The sequence below is a fragment of the Limulus polyphemus genome, unplaced genomic scaffold, assembly GCF_000517525.1.
Source record: "Limulus polyphemus unplaced genomic scaffold, Limulus_polyphemus-2.1.2 Scaffold381, whole genome shotgun sequence".
NCBI lineage: Eukaryota > Metazoa > Arthropoda > Merostomata > Xiphosura > Limulidae > Limulus > Limulus polyphemus.
In genome coordinates, this window is record NW_013665991.1 from 256,177 (window position 1) to 270,073 (window position 13,897).

Genomic DNA, 13,897 nt, shown 5'->3' on the forward strand with positions numbered 1-13,897 from the left:
TAGTTCACGTCAAGTTACTAACAATAGAACCATGTCCTAAAATATGATTCCCAGGTAGTTCACGTCAAGTTACTAACAATAGAACCATGTCCTAAAATATGATTCCCAGGTAGTTCACGTCAAGTTACTAACAATAGAACCATGTCCTAAATATGATCTTCAGGTAGTTCACGTCAAGTTACTAACAATAGAACCATGTCCTAAAATATGATCTTCAGGTAGTTCACCTCAAGTTACTAACAATAGAGCCATGTCCTAAAATACGACTTTCAGGTAGTTCACATGAACTTAAAAAATTATAAGACCATGACCAAAAATTTTATTTCCATTAACTCACATCAACTTATAAACAATAGAACCATGCCCTAAAAAATTACGTCTATGGTAACTTAAAAGAAGATCCGCTAAAATTTTACAAGAATAATTACCAGTTACAAACTAGTTAGAAATTAGGTCAACAAAGAATATTCTAGGTATAATATTGCACATGGGTTCATCTGTACAATGGAATCCCTTAAAGCATCCAGGCCACGTGGAAGGAGGAGAGAAGGGGAGAAATAAACGAGATATTCGAAAATTTGTGTACGAATAGGTCGTTTGTGAAAATAATCATAAAGCAAACAAAAAGAGCAGTAACAATTCAAAAATAGAGCTTCAAATAAGCTTACACGTTACAAAAGTTTCGATCACTCATAACTGTATCAATCTATCATTAGCACAAGTTTATCGTAGTCCCTGTCCGTTTATCACTTGTCCTCCAGTGACTCAGCGATATGTCTGAAGGCTTACATCGATAAAAACCAGGTTTCGATATCTGTGGTGGGCATAGCGCAGATAGCCCATCACTTCCGTCACTGGCCAAGCAAATCTACAAAATCAAAGTTATGAGGGAGCGTGACGCAAAAGAGTGGTGGCTGCGATGCCTCTGTATCCGAACCTGCATGTTTGGCTTTTTTAAAGTATTTTTTTTTATCTTTCTATGCAATGTGTTTTAATATAGAAGAAAACAACAAGAAGTTTTCTGCCAAAGCATTTTTTTTCACTTTTTTCACTTATTGTCTTTAAACAATAGCATAAAAAAATCACCAAATTCTGTATAACTCATCAAAGTAAGTGCTAACCAGTCATTGCTGTTATTGAGAAATCTAAAGTTTCATGTCAGGTAATAATTGATATTGTAAAAAACAAAATTAATTTCATAATTCAAGGATAAAATAAATATGACGATATAATCATCGGACATTGCTCACACATCTGCCAGTTTTAAACCAGTAAAACGTGTTCAGATATTTCATGAGAAGACATCTTATAAGAGGTATGTTTGTATAAAGGACGAACTTTGTGTTTACTTAGGTATGCTGTAATTAAACTAAATTATAATATGTTTATTGGGTAAATGTAAACGAAGCTTGCGTAAGCAATGAAAATAGATATAATAAAAGTTGTTAACTCTTTAGACAAAATGTTAATACAGACAGATGACTAAATATTTTATTTGTTTTGTTCCACGATTTTTCCTTTTAGTGATTGACGCCATGGCTAAGCCTCCTAGCGGAATATTAGAAGGTACTCTAATGGACCTTGGAGCCTACGACGAATGCGTAAATATAAATGTACGAAGTGGGAGAAATGGAAATGGGAAGAAAGAGCTGTTTCGAGGGAAATACTGTCTCATTGAAGCAAAACCTCCACTTCCCCAAAAACCAGAACATGTAGCATCAAATACCCTTGTCATTAACGAATCATTGTTTGATAACAATGTAAGTGTTAATGAGCCATAATATATATATGTAAAAATAAATTATGTTATTTCGTTTAAAATTTCAGGCATTTTCAAATAAACTATTCTTTAAAATATTCGTGTTATTAAGATTTGAAACCACTTGCAGTTTCTATTGTTATCTTTTTCTACCCATCTTTCAGACGTTGCTGTCTTTAAAGTGGAGTATATTTTCACTATAGATATCCAAGGCTTATCACAAATCACCTTACACTAAAAATAAGTATGAAGCCTAATCTTTCATTCGATTCACTTGTCACTGAGTTAAATCGGTTTGGGGGAATACCACTTCTCATCAGTAACCCATAACAATGGTAAATCACACGAATACCACTAAGCTTCTCATAGTGGTGAAGTTTATATTGTATGTTTGGGGTTTGGAGTTGTTTTTTTACTCATTGTAGTTAACACATATTTATATAGGATTTGAAGAGAAATAATATTGATGTAACCGATTCATTCTTATGAATTATACAGTAGGCAAGCTACTTAAAATACTGAAAATAAATTGGGCTTCCTATTTATTTATATTTCACAAGTCTTAAATTTTACACTGGAATAACAAATCTTATATTTCACAGTCCAATAGCTAGTATTGTCTTTCCCACTCCAATAGCAAGCGGTGTATTTCACACTCGAATATACCTCTTTATTACTGTGAAGAGAAAATTATTTATGGGTGATAGTTGCTATTTTGTAAGAAATAACACAGGTGTTTTTTTAATTTTATTAAAAGAATGTTTACTCTACATTAGAAAGGTCATTCACCTTTACATACTCTCAGTCTATAACGCTCATTGTTTCTCTTTTTAGGCTTCACTAAAGTACCGAATATTATAAAAATGGTCTTATTACAGATATTTTCGGAAATGAGCAGATCTGCCCACTACTTCTACTACTTGACTTTTATGTTCGGAGTCTGTGTGCCATCTACATGTAATGACGAGGATGTGGGAGAAATTGTGAAAAATGGTAAGTTTAACTCTCAATAACATCGTAATTCAAAGGCTATCCTGAGCAGTAACTACTGTAACTAACATTTCCATAAATACTCATCGCTTTTACCTGAAGGCTTGGCATGACCTGGTGGTTAGGATGCTCGATTCGCAATCTGAGGATCACGGGTTCGAATCCCTGTCACCGAAGATGCTCGCCCTCTCAACCGTAGGTAAAAGAGTATTCCAAGAGAACTGCTAGATTAGGGACGGCTAGCGCAGAGAGCCCTCGTGTAGCTTTGCGCGAAATAAAAAACAAACCAAACTTTCACCGAGCGCGAGATGACATACATGATGTAAGTGAACCTAAGTACCTCTCACCCATAAATACGTACTATAAGTATAGTAATATGCCATCCATTGTTAGACCTACATAAAATATCATTACGTAGTTTCTAATATAGTGTATTAAAAGAATATTTATGTAAATACACATAGAATAAGTCACATTAGGAATGGTACTGGAATATATGGACTTCAAATTAACAAGTATATCCCAGTGTAAACGGTGAACGTTTGAACGCAAATAAACATGACCCTGATAGAGGAATTGAATTCATATAATAAACACTATTGAAAGAAATGCCCTCTTTTATGTCGCGTTCAGCATTTGACAGTGTACAAAAAATGCCGAGAAATCAAAATGCTGAAACATTAAAACAACACCTGTGCTGAGGGAGAAATTACACACACGATGCGGGAGGAAGAGGTCTAGGATGCACCTGACCCTCCCAGGTCCAAACAAGGACCAAAATCCCAATGAAGCAAAACAGAGTGAGATGGCCGTACGGGAGTTCTCTGAATTTCGGAGCTAACGAGCCTGGTTAGAATCCGTGTGATACCACAAAATTCACATACAAATTTAAAACGTGTGGGTGTGTTATAAGAATTACAGTTAGTCCCTTAGCGTGGAATGTGAATGGTTGGTAGATGCTGCTGATTGGCTACTTTCCATCTGCTCTGTAGTTCAGAATTGAGGACAGCGGCAGAGAGCCCAAGTAGCTTTGCCGTAAACACAAAAATACACTTTCACCGACCATTCGTTCCCACTCGAAATATCGGCACAAAGCGCACTGATTATCAAGTAACATGGAATGTTTTACGCGTTGATGTATTGACAAAAACGTTTAAAAATAATATATGTAATAAAATACACACACACATATGATTATTTATTAAAGCAGGTAACAAACTCAGCAAGTCCTCACTCCAATCCCCTTCAATACATTAACACATCTAAACACAAGATACGATCAATTGATCAAATTTCACCATTTTACCTGCTTGAAATATTAATTAAAGCAGGTGACAAACTCAGCAAGTCCCCATTTCTACTCCCAGCCATAACTCAACACAAGATACGATCAACTGATCAAGTTTCACCATTTTACCTGCTTGAAATATTAATTAAATAGATTACTGGCGATGAAATCGTTTCTATTCCGGAACTTTTGTCAAACTTTTTGTTTCTAATATAACTTTGGTCCTTTCGTTTTTGATTAAGCTCTAATGAAATAGATAGCACCGTATTTGTTTAATGCTTTACCTATAACTTAATAAAACTTATAGTTTTATGGCAAAGGGCAGAAATATATCTATTTTATAGCTTTTTTTATCATACTGAAGTTAGATGGTAAGATTAGAACGAACTAAAAGAAACACGAAACATCAGAAGAAATTATTTGAAGAGACTTTAAAATATAACTAAACCAATACCCTCCTGACATTGGAATTAGTGTTCAAATCATCACCAGGAATGGGTTTTTGCTAATTAATTAATTCATTTTATCGTAGAATTACTTCAATCATTCTTCGAAGTCGGTAAACACTAATATCAACATCTCGTTTCCTCATAGCTACAGTCATGTGCAAAATATTATTATTTATATTGATGCAAAATAAGCATTTTTTTTACCAATAAATTTAATTTCATTGTCTAATTTTATAGTTTATTTTACAATTCTGTTGTTAAAGCAGAAAGACGTTCGGTCTTTTTAGCTCCAAGTTTCTTACAATTTTAGTTTCAAAATTTTAAAGTTTTGTGTTTTTGAAAACCTTTAGTCTGTCGAATCCATACAAAAACCTTGTGAATACTAACATTCGAGCTTCATGCGTTCTAAGAAAGTGTTATCTCACAGTTATGTGGGTGTGAAGCTCAAGAAATAGAAATATTGTAGAGAAACTATACCTCACACAGGAATAAGTATATTTGTATACATTTCGAGGATACACTTTTATCCTTCTTAAGGTTTTATAATATTCACAAAGTGACTCTGTTAACAATCTGTTCTTAATTTTAACATATCAGTTACAAATGGCTTTCATTATGTATATAAATTCATGCCTCACCCGCTCCTTTATATATATACAGAACAGCAGTGTGAACTTATATTTGTTCTACATTTATATCTTTAAAGGTATAAATTCTCATTCTCTCAAAAACAATAGGTTTGTTTATTGGCGTCACACCTTTTGTTTATTTTTTAGAATGACCATGTATAAATATTTTGCGTATAAGTGTATAAGATCAACCCATTACAGGCAAACTCAGCAAGACTGTAAAATTGTAAGAAAGTCATTCCTGTATGTAGACTTCACTACAGAATTTACGATATTTGTATTGGTGGCTTGTATAGAGCAACTGGTTCTTTTAATATACGTTTTATTCATCATTTATCTGTTTTTTCTTCATCACGTGTTTTGCGTGGTCTTATTAACCTCAACCGGTAGGAATCTGGTAATATGCAGCACCAAGCATACAGGTAACTCCGAGATCAATCTGAGATCTTATAACGCTACAAAAAAACATCGGGTTTTGATATCGGCAGTGGGAAGAGTACAGATAGCCCATTGTGTAGCTTTGTGTTTAACCCAAACAAATAAATTAACAAATGTAAAATAAATAAAATATTCGCAGACTTCTCACGTCCTCTTTTCCAAGTGCACTCTATCTGAATGTAAACTACATACTTCTAATTGTATTTGCTCTGTAAAAGGACAACATATAGATTTTTGTATAAAGTACTAAAACAAACTCAGTCTGCTTAGCTTTTTAATATTTTACATTTAATCATTATACACAAAACTGTTGAGTATGATTTTGTTTGTTTTGGATTTCGCGCAAAGCTACACGAGGGCTATCTGCGCTAGCCGTCCCTAATTTAGCAGTGCAAGACCAGAGGGAAGGCAACTGGTCGCCAACTCTTGGGCTACTCTTTTACCAACAAATAGTGGGATTGACCGTCACATTATAACGCTCCCACGGTTGAAAGGGCGAGCATGTCTGGTGTGACGGGGATTTGAACTCGCGACTCTCAGATTGCGAGTCGAGCGTCCTAAACATCTGGCCATGCTGGGCGTTGAGTATGAATACTGCATCCTTGTATATCCAAAGGTTTCGATTACAGAAAGTTACACGGAATTTCAAACATCAGAGCTTTGACAAAACATGCCAAGTTATATTTATTGTTATCAATAATGTCTTTCTAAATAAATCAAGAATGTAATCAACTTCCGACAAAATAAAAAGAAAAACTATACGAATTAATTCTAGCCAGTACTATTCTAATCCATATTCAGACAGTTAGTAATGATGTTGTTGTTTTTTTCGCATAAAACTACACAATAGGATATCTGATCTCTGTTCGCCGTTGAGAATCGAACCTCGGATTTTAACATAGCAAGACCTTGATGTTATCGCTGACCCACTGTAGGACGGGTAGCGACAAGCTACTAACGTTACCTGAAAATAAAAGGGGAAAAAAGAAGCTCGGAAAGCCAGTCAACAAACATGCCTTCAAATAATTTCAGTCACTGTTTAAAAACAAGATATATCGCTCGAATAAATTTGCTACAAGAATAAATTATCTTCTAAAGTGTAAACAGTAGATTTTGAAATAATTTGCAGATTACATACACGTATACTGTAAACAGTATACCTAGTTGCTTATACTAATACTATACGTGACATTTGCAATGAATACTAAACGTGACACTATGACACGAATGTTTTTTCGATAAAGTTCTTCCTTCTATAGCAACATAGTGTCTTATATCATGAATACTGCTATATGTTAGAGATGCAAGTCACACACACAAAATTGCTTATCTAAAGTATTCTTCAACATGGCTTATAACTGGTTATCAAATTCTCAGGTCTAGTTTCTTCTATGTGGGCCCGGCATGGCCAGGTGGTTAGGGAGCTCGACTCGCAATCTGCGGGTCGCGGGTTCGAATCCCTATCCCACCAAACACGCTCGCCATTTCAGCAGTGGGGGCGTTATAATGTGACGGTCAATCCCACTATTCGTTAGTAAAAGACTAGCTGCCTTCCCTCTAGTCTTATACTGCTAAATTAGGGACGAAGCACGAAATTCCGACCACAGTTTGGTTATGTAAAATACAAATTTACACAATGGGCTATCTGTTCCTTCCCCACCGATTTTTAGCATCATAAACTTATCGACTTGCTGCCCAGTTACTGGGAAAAGGGGGTTTTCAGTGTTAAGTGTTTTAAGTGCGCATCATTCAGCGTTACGTTTAGTTTTACAACAATAAGTGCTTCAAAGCAGTTGGATACGCAGAATTGACTTCATTAATTTAACCGCTAGTAACGTGTTCTATAACATAATATTAGATTCAATATTTAACCACTAGTAACGTGTTCTGTAACATAATATTAGATTAAATATTTAACCACTAGTAACGTGTTCTGTAACATAATATTATATCCAATATTTAACCACTAATATCGAGTTCTGTAACATAATATTAGATTCAGTAGTTAATCACTAGTAACGTGTTCTATAACATAATATTAGATTAAGTAGTTAGCCACCTTGAAGACTTCTTTTATCTGAAATATTAACATATGTTCACATGTTTATAACAAATATATGAAATTTTCTTTATCCTAAGATTTACATAAAGGAATTCATTAAAAGTGAGTCGATTTGCCGGTACTCATTTATATAGGGTAAAGCACATAGTGGTTTAAGAATGATCTCAGGGTGTATAGGTGGTTTACTGAAGGATGATCCACCAGCTTCTAATAATTACGGTCCTCACGGCATAACTACAAAACTTCGGTTAGAAATTCTATCAAACGAGACGCTCTTGGTTCTTACAATCTCTTGGTTATTTACCTATGAACTGAATAACCTCAATGTATTTTAAATTTGACTCGCATACACTAACAGACGGACCGTTGCACAAACTTAAGGAAATCCCAAGACATCGGAACAAAGTTCTTTGTCGAAACGTTACAAGCAATGTTATAATAAACTTAAACCACGTGGTTTTAATATTAATGAATTAATAAAATTAAAAAGAGTTCTAAACCAACATTTTTAGCTAGTTACTAGAAACGATTACCATCACACACATAGAGTGGAATAAGTATTAAATAGATTCCATTTTGTAAACTGTGAAATGAGGTCAGCTGCGTGTTTATATTTGAACATCACATTTTATAACAGCTATTCTGAAAAGTTATATATAACATTACAATGCTCCAAACCGATCTCTTTCTTTTAAATGTTGTTTTTATAAGGGGTAGGAGGGGACACATAGAGTGGAATAAATATTAAATAGATTCCACTTCGTAAACTGTGAAATGAGGTCAGCTGCGTGTTTATATTGGAACATCACATTTTATAACAGCTATTCTGAAAAGTTATATATATAACATTACAATGCTCCAAACCGATCTCTTTCTTTTAAATGTTGTTTTTATAAGGGGTAGGAGGGGGGGGGTCCCAAACAAAAGTTTGCTTCTTCTTTGTTTTTAATCTGAAATTTATTTCATTATTTTCAGAATTGCTGTCGCTTTGGTCACATTTTGATTTACCATTTTCAGCATTTGTCGAATTCTGTATCTTCTGTTGTGTTTTATTTATTCTGTCGTTCATTTTTCTTAGTTTCTTGTAATTTTGCCAGTTCTCAGTTTATTTTTTTATTTAATATGCTGGTGTATTTCCAATCTTTCTTTTGTGTTATTCATCTGTTTTTCGAGCAACAACATAACTTGAATATTTTAAGAAACTAGAAACGAATGTTGTTATTTTTTTTTTATTTTTACGGTACAGAAACTCTAGTTTCTAATTTCGTACTCACCAAGTCACTCTTGCTCTCGTTATATGACAGTTAACGAATTCACATTTAAAATATATTATACTCCAACGTGTGCCTATTTTTGTACTTTTCGTTAGGTAATCGTGTTAATTGAAAAATCTTTTCAGTTGTATAAAGTGTAAAAGCTGGCTTATTTCATTTTAACGTTGTGAACCAAATTCACAATGACAGCTAATGGCATTTGCCACAGTATTAAAACTAGCGTAAGTTATGTGAAACACTATAGGCTGCAACGTATTATTTTTTGCTGCTGAAGTTTTTAGTAAGTATTTCTGAAAAAAAAATATTTATATATACTTTTTATTTTAAGTAAATATTAAAATAACCTTTAAAGCGTGAAATAATCGCGTAAATTAATTTTAGAAAAGATATAATGTCTTAACACTACGAGGCGTATGTTAGAAGTTCTTTGTAGAATATTATCTTTTCCCAAGCTGGCTGGCTATACCTTGATATAAAGTAATAAAGCCATAACTGATGTTCGCTCGTCTTTTGTTCTTAACGAACTAATTCTAACCCCATCTTAAAAGATATAAATTAGAAGTATACTCTATCTAACATGTATTTTCAAGAGGTATTGATATCGGTTTATTTTTTGGAAATGCGACTACTAATGTCACTTAAAACAACTAAGGAAAAATAAACAACGCATCCGATATTCAGTGGATTTTTTTAGAACTTATTTTCTGAATTTTTGCGAAACTACCTAAACATTGATAATAATAAACAAAAAAAAAGAAACACGATTGTAGACAAAAAAATCATCATTTTCCCGTTTGTTCATATTATTATTATTATTGTTTCATAAGCCTACAGGAAAATTGGCTGGATATTTTGCACCCAAACCTAGACACATATACTATATTTAAATGTTGATTATTGTTCATTGAAAGTTGATTTACGTGTTATAAATACATAATAGATGCGATGTTGTTCTGAGCGGCTACTTTTGTATTCGACCCGTGTTAAACCTGTTTACACAAAACATCAGGCACAAAGCCATCTGGCTCAGTAAATAATTACTTTAAAAACACGAAGCTTTATATAAAACAATGCTTTAGACGTATTTGTTTTATTTGAAATGGCTGCTTATCTATTGGTAAAATTTTGTACGTGCTTAGTGGGGGTTGTGTCTTACTCAAGACCTATATTTGCACATTGCTGTGCATTAAAAAAGCCAACATACAAAATAACATAAATTGAGAATTTAGAATCTACAAATAGGAATCGCAAAAAAAGTAAGCAAATAAGGCCGGTGTTCTACTGTTGACAGTTTCCTCAAGCTAAAAAACCTTATTATGACTCCGCTATTAAATTATTACAAGTAATGTCAATTGTAGTGTGGGATCGCACAGGAATTTTGCCAAAAATTTAGAATACTTTTAAACTTAATTCGGCCTTAATTTTGTCGTGCTGCGAAATTTTCTGAGTCCTTCACTTTCTGCCATAGAAAAATTCAATGTTTTCCTGGCGTGCCGTTAGTTGGAAACTACAGCTCGTGCATTTTCTAGTACGCTAATTGGAAACTGCAACATTAAAAGGTTCCCGATTTTACTGTTGCATATCGTTACTCGAATCGCTATTGTTCATTGTTACTCAAGTTTGCTGTCTCTATGTGTATTTCCGCGACTACATTTCAGCAAGTTTTTAATAGTGGACGATTACAATAGTAGATGTCCCTACTCAGATGATGGTGGCGATTATTTCTATTGTTTCTTATACTCAGCTGAAATCGTGAGTGTGTATTCAAGTATTTATTTATTACCACTTCCTTTAGCATTAGTTATTTTTAACTATTGCTATTCTTAAATAATTGGTGTTAAGATAGCAATTGTAAATGTCGGCGATAATTGTCGACTTATGCTAATCGTGTCGCTGTCACTTTATTCTAGCATACACTTGTGCACAGTAGGTTGTTGAAGAACATACACATGCGTGATGGTGACCTAACAAGGTAAGCATGTTACCGAGTTTGTTTACATAGTGTTGTATTATGTTATAAGAAAATTATCCCATTCTGATGAGATTGCTTTGTTGCTGCTCGCCTTTTGACACATTACACTCTGACGTTGAAAGAAGCTGGTCATTAAATCTGTGATGATACAGTCTTTGCCTCCTTTGAGAACAACTTTACATTTTATTTGTACATGTACTTAATCTTTGTGGTGGTTGTGTGGAAAAATGCCAATGCAACAGTTAACTGCTGAAAAACGTGCAACATTCAACTGAACGCAACATAAGAAAATCGACATAATTCAAATGTACATATGTTTCTTCCATAACATTTCCGTTCAACCGTCCTATACCTCAAGCAGGTGGAGAATGAAATGGGTACTCGTGTTATGTACCACGAAAAACAAAATGTACAATATCAGTAGTATAAAAGAAAAGAAAGACTTTTGTATTGTAACTAAATTGTAAATAAAAATTGTAAATGTTTCAACCTTAAAACATTAGCCATAGAGTTAAAACACTCTGTCAACAGACTTTCATTGGAGAAAGAAGGTTGCTTTTGGTAGTTGATATCCTTCAGTATAATTCAGTCAACGAGACTTATTTCAATAAGAGGTTTCGCATTACACAGACAATGCGATTTCATTTACCATTTATCCTACGCTGCAATCATCAGGAGTAAACGTTACATTTAAGACATTGACTTATATACCTACATGGTTTACACAACCATCTCATTACAACTATCTCGAACGTAAACACAATAACTACACGAACCATCCTAAAAGTGTTTGTAAAACCTATTTCTAGTACTTCCCAAAATCTTTATTTAAAACAATATTCTTTTCGATTTCTACCGATTCTCTAATATTTGAATTTAATCGGACTAATCAAGCTAGCATTTTATCAGTCTAAAATATCACATGTGCTTGCCACATGTTCTGCTAAAGCCGATTCATTTACTATACATTTATTTATCGCATTTTATGCTCCTTTATTCCAAATTTCAGATATCTACACGTCTGGCCAATATACTACAGAAACAAAATATACTACAAAACCCACTTAGCAGCTTTTCATTGAAACAACAACAAATCTTATAAAACTGGTACACCGTTTCGTCTTATTGTCGATAATTTGTTAGGATTGATTCAGATTATTAAGCTGACCCACGAATATGTATGAAACGCGTATATTAGGGTAGGTGATAAATTGCACAGACCTGCGATGGTTTTATTGTCTTGAAATTTTTACATGTTATACAGTAATTCCTGTACGCTGAATCCGAAATTTTTCTACATCGCGTATAGTTCTTTCACAATACGTCAAAACGCAATACATAAAAGATATACCCCAACACGTAGTTTTCAGACTAAAAGACGTAGATTTCACAAAAAAATCAGGATGAATGAGGATACATATTCGTTTGACAACAATGTTCTTCTCTTTTTCTTCAGTTTGTTTTTATTTTTGTTAACAAACATAATAATAAAAAATGTTCACTGTAGTAAACGAAATAATAATTTGATTTAAGTGAGTGTTTAATTTTCTTCCCTATTTGTAAAAGATCTGTACGTGATAGAAAAACAATATTATCTTCGAAATCTACGTAGCTGAATTATGGAACATCCATTATTAAAACCAAAACCACTTTTACGAACTTTAAATTCGCAGGCCTGTGTTGATTAGACAAATTAAAGGTTTGGTTCTATATTATGTGAGAAATTTATGTTCAAATTTAAAATGGATTTATTCATTTTGTTTGTTTTTTGTTTTTTTTAGTTAAGCACAAAGCTACACAAAAGTCTATCTGTGCTTTGCCTACCACTGGTATCGAAACCCGGTTTCTAATGTTGTAAGTCCGCAGACATACCGCTGTACCACCGTGGGGAGGGGCGGATGTATTAAATATTTCTGGTTTTAATATTTTATTGTGGGTGACATGTTTTAGGTATGGCTGAATGGCAACAATACATTAATGAAATTTAAAACACATGTTAATTCGGTTTACGCTGGATTTTGAAAAAAAGGGTCGATTAAATTTTCTGGATATCTATATAACAAAAAGAGTAAAATGTATGAAGTCTTAAAACTTCATTAAACTATGCAGAATTAAATTAGGAGTAAGGATGACGTCACCATTTGTGTAAGAGAGTGGTGAGTGTAGATAGTACTATAGGTTGCAAAGAGAAAAGTATTTGGGGAAATGGATTTGTTATCTCTCAGAGCCCCTATTTATGTGTTAAGATTTTGTGAATGAATTGGTTCATTTGTTTATAAACATTTAGAATACCAGAACAGTCAAACTGTTGAGTAGGGACAGGGAGAACTATCACTAAGTTTTAATACTTGTCCCTATACCCGGATTTTCTTGCCCCCTATACTTAGGTTTTGAAAGTGATTCTAGATCTGGTGATTCTTATTAGATAGGTCAGGCATGACCAGGTGATTAGGATGCTCGACTCACAATCTGTGGGTCGCGGGTTCGAATCCATATCCCACCAAATACACTCGCCATTTCAACCGTGGGGGCGCTATAATATGACGGGCAATCCCACTATTCGTTGGTAAAAGAGTAGCCCAAGAGTTGGCGGCGGTTGATGATGACTAGCTACTTTCCTTATAGTCTTTCAATGTTAAATTAGGGACGGCTAGCGCAGATAGCCCTCGTGTAACTTTGCGCGAATTTCATAAAAACAAACAAACAAACCTTATTAGAAAAGTCGATCGGTTTGTCAGTTTTGATCAGATCATTCGGTTCAAAATTTCTTTGTTCTAGATGTGTTTGTTGAGTATCACGTATTGTGTAATAGGTTTGACTCACTTAGGTTTAACCTCGCAATCATTGAGACACAACGCATAGACATCAGATTTGTTCAGAAACCTACGTCCCTAACCTCATACATGAATAGTCTAGACAGGTCACTTAACTGTAGGACAACAGAAGTGATTCTGATTGGTTTTATAAACGTTGCTTTGCATTCAAATACAAAATACTACAAAAATAACAACAACAAAAAAATGTTTTGTACAAGAA

At 33.9% G+C, this 13,897-nt stretch overlaps 1 protein-coding gene across 1 annotated transcript in view; it reads left to right on the forward strand.

Moving 5' to 3' along the window:
* Positions 1-13,897, forward strand: part of LOC106457843 (nose resistant to fluoxetine protein 6-like) — an 85,810-nt gene that overhangs the window by 7,162 nt on the left and 64,751 nt on the right. The window contains exons 2-3 of the mRNA XM_022383892.1: positions 1,525-1,760; positions 2,638-2,752. Of these exons, the coding sequence (XP_022239600.1) occupies positions 1,525-1,760; positions 2,638-2,752 (351 nt within the window). The remainder of the gene's footprint in view (positions 1-1,524; positions 1,761-2,637; positions 2,753-13,897) is intronic.